This window comes from Parus major, chromosome 2 (assembly GCF_001522545.3).
Source record: "Parus major isolate Abel chromosome 2, Parus_major1.1, whole genome shotgun sequence".
Classification (NCBI taxonomy): domain Eukaryota; kingdom Metazoa; phylum Chordata; class Aves; order Passeriformes; family Paridae; genus Parus; species Parus major.
The window spans coordinates 45,576,848-45,594,038 of record NC_031769.1 but is presented as its reverse complement, the minus strand read 5'-3'; the positions used below and the strand labels follow the sequence as shown (position 1 = coordinate 45,594,038).

General features: G+C 34.2%; 1 protein-coding gene across 7 annotated transcripts in view; it reads right to left on the bottom strand.

The window, feature by feature from the left end:
• Positions 1-17,191, bottom strand: part of BBS9 (Bardet-Biedl syndrome 9) — a 281,332-nt gene that overhangs the window by 123,566 nt on the left and 140,575 nt on the right. For 6 of the 7 annotated variants that reach the window (XM_033511950.1, XM_033511949.1, XM_033511948.1 and 3 more), the window contains one exon: positions 16,229-16,451. In XM_033511950.1, the coding sequence (XP_033367841.1) occupies positions 16,229-16,451 (223 nt within the window). Of the gene's footprint in view, positions 1-15,386; positions 15,550-16,228; positions 16,452-17,191 lie in introns of those variants that run through there. The other variant, XM_033511954.1, reaches the window with a different exon arrangement.

Genomic DNA, 17,191 nt, shown 5'->3' with positions numbered 1-17,191 from the left:
TACACTGACTTACTAGCTATATTTTCTCTACTTGCACATTAATTGAAAAAAACTAACTAGTCCAAATACCTGTATCTGAGTGGCAAACCAAAGACCACCAAAAAATATGGCATCCAAAGATCATCACTGTAGCTTGTTGACTTCACACCCAAAATATGTGATAACTTCTTTTGGCAGTTCATTAACAGCATGAGCAATTTCTTAGAGCCCATAATTGTGGGATCTCTAAAGTTATTAAAAATATTTTAGAGTCAAATTTACTCCAAACACTATTATCAAATATTGTCCTTTTCATGTCATTAGACGGAAGAAGTATTCAATATGAAAAAAAACAATTATATCATTTTGACTGGTGGGTTGGGTGTTTTCTGGACTTAACATCAACTTCTATTCCAACAGTACCAAAATTCCTCCAGACCTTGCTAAGATCTGAACTCCTTCATTAAAAATAGTAACCCCATGAGGGACAATTTCTATGAAAAATGAAACCCATCAAAATCCCCACAAACCACCACCAAAAAAAAAATCCCACTACGTAAACATCATGCTTCTTAGTTTCCTTCCATTAAAAGTCTGTGTTCATATAAAGATTTGTTGTATAGCCAAGCTTACTGTGGCATTATGACTCTCTTCAAGTAATCTTCTCTCAAGATTACTGAAACAGGCTGGGTTGTCTTAGCTCCCCTCCATAAAATATGCTTAATGACCTCAAACACAAAATAAACAAAGGCCAAGAGTACATTTCATTGGTAAAAGAAGTGTTCTCTACCTCTTTGCTTTAATTTGGTCATGTCTACAACACCAAGTGAAGCAGAGCAATGTTAGCCTGTGTTGAGTGTAAGACTTCACACTGAAGATTCAATGTCCCCTCTGAATATGTTTAAAACACATTTTAACCGTGTTCATTTCTGAAACTTCAAGTTTTGATCATGGTTTTATATTCAACAAGCAGTTGAATATAAAATTCAACTACAAGCCAATGGACTTTCTTCCTCATTGAAAATTTTTGAAATCAGACCAGTATATAGAATGTAACACATCCCTCAACTTTCTGAGTATATGACAATAAATTAGAGGTTTTCAAAGCCTTGAGAAAGACTATACTAATTAATTTTAACACCACATCATTTACATTAAAATTACTTTGTTCATAAATAGAAAAAGATATGTCTTAGAAACGCTAAAAAGGAAACTCCACTGGCTAAATATAGATTTTCCCTTTCCAAATGATCCAGAACTCAAAGAGAAATTGGAAAAGACATTGTCTAGGTAATGATTTACCTAAATAGAGTTACTGAAATCCAGCTCCATTTTCCATTATGTAGTCAAATAGCCTGAAGGTACAGTATATGCAGCTGGCACCAGTCTTAATGCTTTTTTATTGATCTGCCCATGGCTTAAGTGCACACATACAATATGGATTGTTAAACAATTCTTGTTATCTATCACTGATTATGGAAATACATTACATCTTGCAGCAGCATCTGTATTTTCTCTAACACAAAATGCTACTTAAAGCAAACTGTCCATTTTATTCTATGAACTCTCTAACACTTGTGGGGGCTTTTGTGTACCAGCTAAATGGTTGAATTTGTTAAGTACCAATTACACAAAAAGCCCTCTCTGTTACAGCCTGTTGTATAATTGATAACATATCATTAGATTCTTCATATTTGATTTACAACAAATGCAACGTATAATTATAAATGAAAGTAATAAGTACTTTCAGATTCTTTCTATTTCTTCTCTTCCCCAGTTGATCCTTACCATCTTCTCCTTTGAAGATTTCAACAAATTTGTAGGATTTACTCAAGACAGTCTTTGCAAAGGGTTTGGGACAGTTATTAATGCTGCATGCTGAGTGTTTCCTATTTGGTAGGAATAGGAATTCAGTCAGAATTAATAGAAATAAAGCAATGCAATTTTCATATTTTTTTAAAACTTTTCTCTCTGTACTTGTCACAGAGAATAGCACTGCCATCATAGCATCAAAGTTACAAGGAAAAATGAGGTTTCTGCAGTCCTCAAGGTTTATTAACAGAATTTAATAGTTGCGTTTTCCTTTCTACTAACATCAAACCTGTACTAAGATAAAAAACACTTTCTGTACCTTCATTTTGTCCAAACACTGCAAAAAGGCCCACCTGATGTGAATTCAGTCTCTGAAGGTACTTTTAAAAGAAGTCTACTTCAGGGTTCACTCTCATGCATTCTGCTAAGTCAGGTTATCAACCACTACATGGATGTTAGCAGAACAGTAACAGAGAACTGTCAAGTAAACAGGAGAAATCCTGCCTAAATTAATTCAATGGCAAAACTCCCAGTGACTTCAATAGGGCCAGAATTTCGTCCTTATCTTGTTGATCAAACAATTATTTCACTGTTCAGAAGGACCAGACTGCTGCACCTGCCAAGAATTTCTTAAAGCAGCCTACCATGGTGAGTCTTAATTGTATATACCTCTATAACTATTCCTATTTCTTTCTACTAAGGTAAATTCTTCAACTGACAAAAATATAACATGATAAACAGCAACCTAAACAAAGATCTTTCCTTCATATTAGCAAACGTGCCAGACATAACAAAGCTCTCCTTAGCATAACTTTACAGCAGGTCTGCAAATGAATTATTATTACTCCCTTAACACATATTTCCAACCACTGATTGTCATGCCTGCTGAAGTTGCATACCTGCATTATGATTGATAATAAGATAAGAATATCTTATTATAAATATAATTATAAATAAGAATGATTGGACACAACAAAGTGTTTTCTTGGTTTGGGGAAGTTGGGTTATAAAAAAAGCTTCCTATTTTACAGTGAATCACAAAGTACACACGGGAAGGAATATATTCTACATAACATGGACCCAAATTCAGAGTAGATTAACTGTGAGTAGTATAACTCAACACTTCTATTTCTTCACAGGTTTTACAATATACACTGTAACTACACTAACCAAAATGATGTCATGTATATGCGATTCAATAGCCAGAGAGAATCAACGTATCCACATGAGAATCAATTTCACACTAAGCTAGAAGAAAACTGATTTTAGTGTGCTGCAAAAATAACCAAAACCAAGACTCTTTTTTACATAGACACCAGTATTTTTTATTTGGAAATATTTGAGAAATCTGTTGTAAAATTGTACAACAAGCATTTTTCCCTTGATATCTAATTAAGTGAAGTAACCAAACACAACTACTTCATTTTTTCTCCTCAGACTGGGAAATTATTGCAAAGTATTAATTCTGCCAATACAGTTCCTTTGTAGGGAAACATGGCAGTTGTTTACTGCCAAAGGCATCAGAAGAACTTGTCTTACTTTCAGAAGGACTTTTAATCACAAGAGCATAAGAAAATCCTGTCTGTAACACGTAATATGACCTTTGCTAAATCTTAACATCTTTAACTACTTCATCATATCTGGCTGGAGTGTATTTTACATTACTCCACAGAATCTCCTCCATCTCAACAGCTTTCTGGTAAAATGTAACCAGACTCAGGATTTCTAACATAATTTATTGCACTAACTTTAATCTCCTGTGTAACTCCTGTCACATTGTTCCATGCTTTATTAACAACCTGATTAAAATTATAATGTCAGTTCATAACTTCATTTAAGCATCTCTGAACAGCAACTTAATACCCCTAATGACTACTGTGGTTACAAGAAAGCTGCTCCATTTTAGTGAAAATAAAACCCAACTAATTCATATCTATTGAAATAGATTTTAAGATTGGAAAGTCTGATCACTCAGAGATTTTATCCTGAAATGTCCTCCACAAATTCCTATATGTAATTCAAGCATCCATTTATTTTTAAAATGGTTTCAAGAATGTCACCAGCTATTTTTTTTTTAATTTTAAAAATCTTCAGTTTTGACTGAAAAGTTTGCTTGAAAAAAGTGCTAGGAGAAACACATGCTTATCAATACTCTGATACAGTTTTAAGATAATTATCAAAGATTTCTCAGTGCAGCTGTAAAATTTAATATAGTTCAGCACCACATAACTTACATTAAAAAGGTTTTCCATAATATTTATTACCTCTAGTTGCACTATTTCTGTTCACCCATTCATTTGAATTGAGGCATCCTTCATCATCCATATACATCCAAAGATCTCTTTGATCTCTAATGGTAAATTTAAAGGCTGAGTAAATGTTCTTTGAAACACAGTGTGGCACAGCTGTTTATTGTTACATAGAAGACAGTAAGTCATTAAAATTGAAACTCAATTAAAATAGTGGAACATCCCCCTAATCATTTCCCAACTTTGAAGTAATACCCTTTTTGGTGATATCTCTAATTTACAGTTAACTAGTTTTCTTAAAGTGGAATAAGTCAAGCTTTGGTTAGGGTCAGAATTAATAAAGTACATCTTTCATCAAAAGACAGAGAGCTAGTGGTAATGCACCCTGCTGTGGTATTTGCACTTATAACATGCAGCAAATACCCACCAGATATGCAGCCTACCATGATAATCACATGAAACTCATCAAGTCTGCAGTTTTTACCAGTTTGCTGAACGTTTTTACAAACCTAAAAAAAGTACTCAGCATTACATAGCTAACTACACATTCCTTTTTTATTAGTTTCTTAGCAATATTCTAATTAGTAGAGGGTGAGTTAAATCTTCACCTCAAAGTGTAGCTGAATCAAAACAAAACCTTAAGGATTATAGTTTACGAACTCTTTGCTTTTGCATGCCCTGTTATCATCAGTCTTTGTGTTTCACCCAGGACACAATTAGAAAAAAAAGAATTATTTTTAAAAAAAATTTAAATCTGCCAGAGTCATGAAGCACTTCATATGTTTGATTTGATGACATTTTCCAGCTCAGATACCAAATCAAAGTTTTAGGGATGGGCAAGTCTGAATAAACACAGGGTCAAGGGAAGCATGAATTTATGGACCTTCACTTACCATGTGAACATTAGCTGAAGGACCGATACCAGGCTTATGAGTAGACTTAACAGCTGACTGCTCACAAAAAAGTGGAACAGTCAAAAACATGCTCTCATTCTTTAAGAATCCAGGGGAAAAAAAAGTCTGCAAGTTTAATACTGATGAAACACAGAATTGTAACAATGTCAGGCATTCAGATTCAGGAAGATGTTGCCTTTTCTCTCCCTAAGAAAAATCCATCAAGGCCATAGAGGCACAATTCACAACATAGCTACTTAGGAACATTACTGCAGCCAGATCTGCATCCAATCTATGCTAGAGGTGATCACTCAAAAAGACAAAAAATAAAAGGGAAATTGAGAGAGATTCTACACCTCACTGACTGTCATCCACAACCCAAGATGCTACCTTAAAATAGCACTATTTTAATCTTAGGCTGATATGCAAGGGTATGAGTGATGCTTGCCGAGGCACTGGCTGTGTCTCATGCTCTCTAAAACCCAGCATGTCCAATCACATCTACCTCCCTCCCTGGCTCTCTGAAACTCATAACCCAAGAATATTTAGCTAAAGTTAGGTTAAAATTGCAGTTTAAAGCTTTGTTATCATATAGTTATGCATTTTAAAAATCTTCTAGTACAGAGTTTGTCATGCTTAGACTAAGACTCAAGGCAATTTCAGCTTCAAATGTTAAAGCCACTCTTTCACCTAAAGTTAAAAGACCTTTAAAACCACTTTTTTTTTTGTTGTTTCAAAAAAGCACTGGGAACTTTCCTGTATGCAACTCAAAACCAGCTGTACTTTGCAAGTAAAAACTTTCCAAGTGCCTGGCTCTCTGCAGATTTTTGGCAAATCTGTTTGAAAAATTGAAAAGTGAGGGTCTGAGCCAAAGCTTACTGAAGTCTATGGAAAAACTCCCACAGATTTCATCAGGATTTGGATTAGGCTCTGAAAAAGTCTGAAGTAATTGAAAAATCAGTTCTGCATGTACAAAATATGAAATTTTCACTAGGTTTAGATTTATTGGACTCCTTTATGGTAATGTGGAAGAGCAAATACACTGTAAATGGTGTTAGTGATGTACATATAGTTTTACACTCTTAATTCACTACAGAGTTCCATAGACTTGTACATGTTACTTATAGCGCCTACATAATAGAAATTATGAAATCAATCCTACATATACAAACACCTTCATTTTAAAAAGACCTGAATATTAAGAAAAAAATAACATTAATACTTTTATTGTTCAAGTGTGCTTTTAATTATTTTTTTTTACTGAAGACCAAACATTCACTTTATTTTTTTTAACTGAAGACTAAACAGACCTTCAAAATCTGTAAGACCAATTCAGTGATAAAAAAAATAATTATGTAAACAACTATCTCATTCTGGCCACACTTGCTTAGGACAGTTTATAATAATGTAACACTAGCAAATTCAGCTAAGGTGCACTGAATTTATGGCAGCATAAGAGAATCAGGTTTACTCAACCTAAATGTGCCAGAAAACCAAGAAGAATAGCAAATGCCAAGTAAATGGATTGTGGTACCTAAAAAAATAGCTACATATCCTGATGTGTAAACAGTTGTGTCTCTACCAACTGAAGGATGCTGCTCCCAGTCAGAAGAAACTGAGTAATTCATTATATTTGACATATCTTCTTCATCTGTATTATCTCTCTGCTTATAACTATTTGTGGATGGATAATTTGCCATGGGTGAACTTAAGAAAGGTAGACAATCCCTGTAATTTCTTGGTGGTCTTGTCCAGATAAGGATTGGAAAAGTAATGTCATGCAAACTGCAGAGCTAATTATGGTTTTCAAATGCCTACAGCTCATGCACAAATACCAGTGCACTTCATCATATAAGCTGTTCTCATAGGCTGTTCTTCAAATATCACAGGAAAAAAAAGCTTAGAGGAACCAAGAAACCTGGTAAATGGAAATCCAAAGATTAACTAAACATGAAAGACTGAATCTTTGTTAATATCATACATTAAATAAAATAATTATACTATATTATTAAAGTTTGGCTTTATTTTTTTTAAATTGCATCATTTTTGCAGTCTCTTAAAATAACTATTCAGGTTTTAGCATTACTTTTTTTACCTGCTACTATTGAGTCTTCTCAAATGGAAGGTCAGAGACTGTACAGTTTCTCCATTAGCGATACTTTTTCCATAGTTTTGAACAATTACCTTATTAATACAGATTTTAGAAATTTATTATTGCTTGTGGTCTCTAAATGTTTCAAACAACATAGAAAATAAAGTCCATTGACAAACAGGATCATTAGGGGAAATTTTTTCATCTGACAATTATTTTCACCAAAAGCTTACCTCAACATTATGAATCATTTGTGACCACTTGTACCTAAGTAGGACATATTAAAATTTAATGGATTCCAATGCAAAGAGCCAGCAACAGAATCGTGCACACCAAGGCACTAATGTGTTGATCCGAACTGTACTTAGCTGAGGCAAGTTGGAATTGCAATGCTGCCAACTAAATTTCATAGTACCACAAATGAATGAATCCCAAATCTCAAGAGGGATTTCTTTTTTATTCATTATGCATGACATTTTCCTCTTTAAATTATTCATTTTTTAAAAAATGTTATTGCTTTAGCCTTCTTAACCTTTGTACTCCTTTCCCCTGTGGTTTTTGCCAGCTGTAATATCAATTGAGGAGGGGAGATGTTCTAAACAACATACTAAAAAACTTTTCACTACCCTACAAAAAATGTGTCTTGTTACTCTTCCATCTTATTTTTCCCCTAATCACAACACTGGAACTTGGAATGCCCTGTGAGGAAAAAAATTTTTAAAAAAAGCATATATTTTCTATAAGTGCTTTCATTCCAATTAAAAAAAAAATTCCAGTGCTTCACCGTTATTTATACAATCCCTGAAAATTAACCACTTGGAGAAATATCATTTAAGACCTGCAGAGTGATGAAAGTTGACCAAGTGAATTAAAATTAAAGACCACCTCAGATATTGTTCCCTGCTTTCTTCCCACGTCTGATATTCAGATTTCCAGTTTTCAGTGTGCTCACCTGAACCGAGCCAAATTATGTAAGAAAAGGCTGCAATGTGTTGTAGGGTCACCACAATCTATTAATCTGTAATGTCTTTTAACAATAAAACACCTAAGAAAAAGTGTACATAGGAGCTACAACACAAGATAGGCATATTTGAACTCTGCTTATATATAGGTATTACAGTACCTATGTACTTCTGCATAGTTCCATTTTCCTTTCCACATAAATGACTAAAGTTATTAAAACAATAGAAATAAAAGTTTTAAAGAGCTAAGAAAGTTACAATGGAAAGAAATTACAAAGAGTCAAGATCCACATCAGAGAGCCAAGCAATCAAGTTTCTGGCTCCACTAAACTGTTCTTAAGCTTTTCTTAAGAAACCACAAAAACTTGTTGCAGTAAGCTCTCCCAAAATTCTCCCTAATGACTTGCTACTCCCCTTCCTTTTCACTAAATCAGCTTTATGGGATAAGGGATATATTTCAGTCTCAAAAATAGAACCCAAATAATTAGTTTGAAGTGTTTAATATGTAAATAGTCACTTATTTCTAGGCTTTTATATTAAGGTAGAGCTGTCCATCAGGAACAGCTGATAAATTTCTGAAAAAAATAATTTCAATACAAAGAAATAGAAGTCAAATTAAAGCTGCAGCATTGTATCATCATATACTACATCACATCTCATTGTTAGCTCACCCAACACAATTTAACAGGAGCACATGACAATGCTAAGGGCTGTAAGAGTCTGAGCAACTTCTTTGCTCTTATTCTTATGTGATTATCATTGCAATTAGTCAGAGAGAAGAAAGTTATGTTTAAACTGGCACAACAGCTCAGCCATGCAGAGCTGCACAAATTGGACACAGAAGTACACAATGATTGCACTGTTTATGGATTTGTCTCTGTTATGCCTTAGTCAAACCTTGTAAAAATCTCCTTGCCTGATAGATCCAGACTGATACCACAAGATTTTCCCTGCAGTTACTGCTTTGGGGGTCCCAGATTGACAGCTGACCAGGAAAAGGTCTTCTTACCCTTTTGTTGCTGCCTCTCTCTGTCGGACTCATTTACTCCCTTGGGTGGCAAGTGATGGGGTTACTTTCTCCATCTATCACAGTGAAGGGACTGTGCATGGAGTTGCATGGATATCAAAGGGTACAAGATGGAAAAGGAAACCAGTGAAGCCAAATGCAGAGAGGAGAAATACAGAAAACAATTGAGGAAAACCAGGGCAGGAGAAAATCAGAGCCATACTGGAAGCCTTACTAGATGGAAGAACTAAAAGGAGAAGACAGAAAGTACGTATTTTACCAAATGTATGTTTGCCTTAAGGCAGTATGAAAAATATGGGAATTTCAAAAAGACTTTTACAGTGATGATTGATCTGTTTTGGTTTCAATACAAGCAGTACACAAGTTTTCAACCTGCAAACGCACATTAACTTTCAAAATAGGTAAATACAAGTTTTGAGCAGGTAAGTAAATGAAGAATAATGAATGCAATACTTCAGTGATAAGTAGCTATATTTCATATACATATATTAAATAAATTTAGCCAGCAAATCTAACAAAAAACTTACTGTCTTTCTATTTAAATGAGGAGTTCTGTTTTATATTATACATCAAAACAATACTTTTTCACTGATAGTAAACAACTCATTTCCCAGGGAAATCCAAAAACTTATTTAATTGATCAACCTGTATGATTTTAAGAAAAGATGAGTTAGAGTTTGCCTTGCAACAGTTAAAGTCACTTAATGTCAATTTCATATTTAAGGGCCTGTGCCAAGAAATCTGTAGGAATGAATTGACACAGTGCTTTGGACAGTAAAAACCTCCAGGTACATCTATGAAAAATAATCCTCAGCAAAGTGATTTGCAATGATAAATAAGCACTATTATTAAGGTTTAGATTTCCTGAATTCAAAGATACTTCATAAAAAGATACCAATGCCCTTTAGACACTTTTGTAAATGCTACTTGAATAGAAGCAGGTAGGGAATAGTGGAAACAGCTGAGGGCTACTAGGATAAAGATAGTAAAATCCTCAATCTAATTCGGTCAATGACCACCAGTTTCACCAGTCAGTGCTGAACAGTGCTCAGGTCTACAAAATCCATTCAAGTACTTTCAACAACCTTTGTGAATACTCCTCCTTACATAGATTTCATAAGCAGTCCTAAAAAGCTTTACGAATACCCAATATATTGAAACTAAAATAAGAAAAAAAAAAATCTGAAAACATTATTTTAAGGGTTACTAAAGGAAAAACAAAAAAGTAGCTTAATATTTTATCCCTACAGAAAATATATGGAAAATATCTTAAATGAGACTCACACCTCATTATGGACTATAGTCTTCTGCAGAAATAAACAACACTGGACTTGTATCACATCTGCAAGAAACAACCCATATTTTTATACACTTCTTTGCACCACCATGAGGGGCTACACAAAACTGACAATGCATCACAGTCTCAAGCTCACAATACTTAAGTTACAGGAAAAGATCTCAAACCATGCTCTGTGAGCCTTGCATGATTTTTATAATTATCTGCTGGTGGTTCAAAAGTCTTGTCTGGGGCTCAGGGCCAACTTCTGTATCTGTGCCTTCTTCCAGCTACTTGAAATTCAAACTACACGATTCTAACTTCTCCAGGGGAAAAAAAAGAAGTAATTGCTATCAATATAATATTACAAACACTGACTGGAACTTGTGTGAGAACAAACGGAAGCCACTACATTTTTCAAGATATTCTGAATTTAAGTCTATGAAAGTTGGAGAATATTTTACTTATACTGCATGCTCCCTTCTGCTAATGACCTATGAAGACTTCATAATTAAGGGTGTAAGAAAGGAATTTACAACAACAAAATCCTATTTCTTTAGATCAAACTATAACTAGTCTTTCTTCAGATACAGTCAGTGTACTAAGAACTTGGAGCAATATTTATGTCTAATTCTCATATATAAATTAATATTACTCTCCCAGGATCTCAAATCCACATGTTTTTCCAATTAGTATTAACGTTCTTCCCAAGTTTAATAGCATGTAAACAGAAAGTTCCTTAAGGAATATGACACATTCTGTTTCATCCCAGTTTTCCAGTGAAGAAAAAAGCTTTCAAAGGGGCAGTATGCACTCACATATACCAACCACCACAGGATTTTGAAAACAGGTTTTTATAAGCTTATGCAAGGAAAAGAAACCCTAGAAAAATTTTTCTTCTAAAGTATGAATATAGATTCTGGGTGCACATACATAATGTGGTAAAGAACATTGCCCTTGAAGTTTGCATTCAACTATTCATAAACTAACTGGTAGAAACACTATTATACAAAGTAAAATTATATTCAACTTGATAAATTAAAAAACTATGGAAACAAAATATGCAGTCAAGTAAATACTACCTTGCTGATTCTGTATAAATACAGAATGGGAAACATCTGGTTAGGCAACAAATTTGTAGAAAAGGGTCTTGAAATTGAGATAGGGTACAATTGAGTATAGTACAATATACTTCCTGCTCAGACTAAAGGAAATGTATTCCACTTCAGAAAACAAAGAGTAAGATTGAAAATTATTCATAAAAAGAATGCTAGCATTTTATCTTATAAAAGAAAAGTTATTGGAGGAATGTACTAAAAACATTCCAAAGTTTTAAACACCAAAAGAACATCATTAATTGCCAGCTCCACTTTCAATATTCACTCTGATTCAATAAAACACTCTGATTTTCAGGAAAAACAATGTATACCAAACATTAGGAAAATTTTCCAAGAAGGACACTAAGCTACTGTAACAGCTATCAAGATATTGTTCATGGTGTCTAAGAGTTCAGATAAGCTTTGTCACTGATGTTCTGAATCCCTTAACCCCATTGCAATGCAAAATGGAAAACTAGACAAGCAGTCATCTTGCCTTCTAGCTCTAACTTATTAAATAACTTTCAAATATTACACAAAACTACTTGTAAGTCCTACTTCCTGGATGCAAAATATTCATTCTTTTCCTTATAATTTCAGTTCTAAGGATTCAGCCATCTGGGAGATAATAGTCTTTGGCATTCCACAGATTTCAATGATGGAGATCAGTAATTGACTTTCCAGTCAAATAATATTAAATAATATTTTCTCTACTGTTCCAGTTATATTCAACTATGTGAGTAAATCATGCTAAAGCACAGTACAATGATCTCCTAATGAAGCCAAGAGATAAAAAATACTGAAGTCGAGTTAAAAAATAAAAAGGCAGTAGAAAAAGGATGATCTAAAGAAAAATAAAGCCCTTATTTAAATTTTAAAATCCTTGCTTGAACAAAGCCTTGAACTGATATTTGCACATCTCATCAGGAACTATTACAGGAAAAGCAGGATTGCATTCTAGTCAAAGAGTAACCTAGCTTCCCAAAAGATGGGTGAAGCAATATTGTAAGCAGAGTTCCAATCAGACTGACATCTAAACAAGTCTTCGAACACCCACACTTAATACTCATCAAGGTTTTAAAAGCAATCCTCCACAACACACAGATATTATAAGAGACCATTAAAAGCTACAGAATTAACTCACTGAGGGTCATCAGGATTTATGCTATAAATTCTCACACCCATTAAACTCAATACATGACAATGTGGGTGGTCTACAGCACCTTTCCAAGCACTTCCCTGGCACTGACCCACACTTTGGGTTGGCACTACTCCCTTAACCCCTCACCGTTCCTCTCATCCAGCTATTTATGCATTGCCAAAGGCAACACAGTACATGATATAGCCTGATGTGGTTTACAGTTATAATCATATTTAGCCAATGATTATGATTAAATTTTAATCACCCATATAAGAACATCCTACATACTGGAAAGCTATCATGTCCCCCCTGAAATTTCTATTTTTCCCTCAGAAGAATCAAAACTGAACTCTATTCAGTTTGTCTAGGTTTTTTCTTAAATTGTGTTCCCCTGTGACTTCTACTCATGAAGAATAGAAAGAAATAATCATATCTCCTCATTAAAAGTCATATGACTACAACCCAAAGTTGGAATTCACCTTTAGTGAAAACATATTGCTGTCTTTTATTCAGTTGATGGTCCAATCTAACCCCATGAGCCTATCCTATGACAACAGCGCTTATGGAATTATTTCTCAAATTTTAGTTTGTCAGATTCTTACTTGCTAGAGTCCTTGGCGCCTGTCTCAACTGAAAACCTTCTTAATAACTTTAGATCCTTCCTCTAATTTATCAAGATCAGCATTATTGCTCTCCCAATATGCCTCAAACTACTTCAAGCTTGTTGCAAAACCACAATTTTAAGAGTCATGCCCATATTCCATCACTGAAGCTATTAAAGCAAAATAGTGAACAAAATCAGACCCAGGAGAGACCATGGTCTACCTCTAACATATACTCTTGGATTAACTACAAGTACTGCCTACTACTTTTGAAGGCATCTTTCAAAGAGCTGCACAATTCAAGATAATCATCAGCTTTTCAATGTGGCTTCAAGGCAATTTCTCTAGATTTCAGAGTACACCATCTTGAACATATTAAATAAAACTTCTAGAAATTGAGCCTACTGTTACAGTGCTGCAATACTAGGAGGGTCCTAGGCAACTTAAAAGATTTTTTTAAAAGTTGGTTGCTATGGAAAAAGGGGTTTTCATCATTAAGAAAAAAGAATGAGCTTAAGAAAAAGTGGCACTGAACAAAATCCTCAAGCTAATGCTGGTTACCCTACTGAATAATTATTGGACCATCTTTGGCTTGGCTTGGAGCTTAAACACCCTGAAGAACTTTCCCCTACATTATCATCCAGTATTTAACAAATACAATTCTCAGTCTCCCTCTCCACCTATGGTTCTACCTTGTTCTTCTCTACCTATTCCAGCTCTCTCCTTTAAGGGCTGGGAAAAGGTGCTCCTCTGTTTTCCAGGCATTATCAAAGAGTTCTTGACTCAACAGTACAGTTATTTTTTTATACTGGTTTTCCTTTATAAGGCATCATTCTCAACTTCTTCCACATGTAGACAGAACAGGTGCTTTTAGCTGGACTCAACAGCAAGTCAAATTTTTTTATTATCCCCACTAAGGACACTGTTTTCACACTGAGGAGTGGTCTTGAGCATAGGAATTAATTTCTTTTAGGAAAATCCAACCAGGCAGATGAATTCCAGGAATGTACCTAGAGCACTCCAACTGCTAATGAGGAACCACTACAGGCACAGAGCTAGTTCTGAAACAAAGAGATGATACAAGTCATGTTGCTAGCCTCATCTCCTTCCACCTGTAGATCTGCTTCTAAAAGGCCACATTAATTCCCATGATAGAGATTGGCCAGAGAAAACCTGAATAGATGACAAGACAAACATGTTTTAAAAGTGTCATTAAAACCTTTACTCTCAAAAAGAGTTCCAAGTTTTCTTAGTCCATTCAAAGACAAACACAGAGTTTCAAATCACACAGGACATCCTGCTGGAGGGTAGCTACTTAAATACTATGCTATTCTGAGCATTTGACAAAAGTATTTCTCTCTAATGAACTTCTCATTATTTAATATAACATTTTTTAGTTTCAACCTCTTTCAAAATTTGTATTCTTTCAACAGTTAATGAGTAAATGCAAAGTCTATCAGGAGCAATATTTCTTCTAATTTGTTTACAATATTTAAAAATTTTACTCTTTTCCTAACAGAATCATAATTAATTGCATAGTTCCCTGAACACAATAACACTAGTCAACTGAATAGGAAGAAGTGAATTTCCTTATTAAATCAACTCACTTTATTAGCTTAGGTGGAAAAAGTTGAACTGCAGCTATTCACACCTTTTCAAAATTCTTAGAAGGAAAAACAAAGATTATATAATCAAAGTTCAACAAATGAAATGCCCTTCACATATTTTAGTTTTGCAAAGAAATACTAACAGAAATTTGTAAAGCCAATATGACACTTGCTCTGCCTCACTTCCTTACTTCACATGATTATGAGTCAGGTTGCACATATGGCAACAGTGTAACATTAAAGTAAATTAATATATGTTTATAGAATTTCTACCACTGCACAGTCTGCAGCTGTTTTACCAGATCATTTATAGTGGCCCATGAAAAAGAGGGCTGTACATAACAAGGACTTTTGAGTTGCCGGAACATTATACAGACAATTCGTATTATATTAAAAAATTTAATTATTCTTCATAATATAAGAAAGCAAAATACTGGTAATCAAGATATTGCCCTAACACAACTCCAATCTTTATCAAAAAGAATATCCATGAAACCAACAAAATAAATTCCCAGTTTCCTTACATCCTTACAGATGTGAAGACTGCTGAAGAAGGAAGGAAGGTATGAGGTCAAAGACCATAGTGACACAGGAGAGTATGAAGCTGAATGAACAGCCAATCCAGATTTGGAGCAGAAAGATGGGGAAAAATACCTGTTTCCAAGTCACCAGGAGTATCTGATGTTTACTAAGCGTCAGTCTATCTATCTGTCTCTCTGGAGGAAAATGGCAGGAAGAAAATGTCTTGCTACAGCACAAAGATGCTAAACTTCAGACTCCACAGAAAAAGTGTAACTTTGCTCCCACTATAACTAAAAAGTAGGAATATAGAAAAGGACATGAATAAAATTTCCTTTAAAAGTAGTAATTCCATGATATTCATGTAAATCATTGTGCGCTGTGAAATCTTTCCCACATTCTTATTCTATGTGGGAAATATTATTCAACACATACTTAAATTAGTCTCATCTTCAATTCAATGCTTTCTGGGTGATATCACCCAGTCAACTAGTACTTTCAAAAGTTGTAGATTCTTTTTATTTAATGTTATCACTACTTCATGATTTATGATACGGATATGCCATAAAGCCAGTAATACAAATATATTAATTTTTTTTATTAAGAAAGGAGAACTTTTCACTACTTTTTCCATCACATTAGAAACATACACATGCACACATTCAACTGAAAAGTGTAAAGAAATAAGTGATAAGAATTTTCAGCATAACAATGACCATCTGTGTTTCATTTGCTGCATGACTATGCAAATTGTATGAGCAACAGTAAGTGTTGAATAAAATGAGAAAAAAACTCCAGCTTTGAAATTATCTTATTACCTAAGTAATTCTACTTATCAGCAACACAAACAGTGCTTGGTTGCCACAGTCAATGAAAAACAAACTGCCAAGAAAATAAAATGTCCAAAATTTTTAGTTTTAATATGCAAATAAATATTTTGGATTATGAACATTCATTAAATTCATGTCTTACCTGGCATGACAGATGCTTGCTGAGTGGCTGAGTCTGTATTTAATGAAAGGCGACCACCTTTGGCCAATCTATCACAGAAGAGGGTGATGTTCTTCTTCAGTTTGCTGGTATCTTTGGGCATGGACAACTGGCTGCTGAGAGTCAGGGCCTGCTCCTTGGAGCTCTTTGACAAACAAGTTCTTAACAAGTAAGAGACTGCAGCATCCACAGTTTCTTCCCAGCCCTGTATTAGGGAAAAGGAAATTAAATAAAATTAGGTGAACTGCAATATCATATAGCATATTAAAAACAAGGCAACAAATCATGGAATGAAAATTTTTAAACAATACTGATACATAAAATATAGTTTTGGGGTTAATGAGTGTCATGAACACCCAACTTCAACTTGTACAAGCAAAAGTTGAAAAAACCAACTTGTTCCAGTATTGAGGTCAACAGACAAAACTAATTTCAATAATAACAATGTATGAACAGTATGTGATAGAACAGTTAAATTCTGTCATTGCATTAATAACTGAAAACTAGAAGCTCCTGATTGTGACATTTTAAAATTAAGAACAGAATCCAGATGTAAATAAAAGCATAATATGTAGTATATAATATTATGATGATGATACATCAAGGCCAGGGAAAAAATATGCATCGATTATACATTCCTTGGAATCACAAAGATTCTCATAATATGCCAGTAGCAGAGAACATCATGACTGTAACAGAAACCTACAGATATTCAGTACCCATTTATCAAATCAATTAACCTGAAGTTATGAGCTGAGGTGTGTCAGTGTTGTGATGAACAGGGACTTTGATTTCAGCATAGTGCCAAGCTGTAAATATTTATGAAAAGACCAGCTTAGTAATCACTTCCAGTTAAAGCAAACAAATTATACTCAGTAAAAGCAAGTACGTTTCTTTTCACTAAGCACCTTGAATAGCACATTTAAAAGTTAGCTTTGAGTCTGT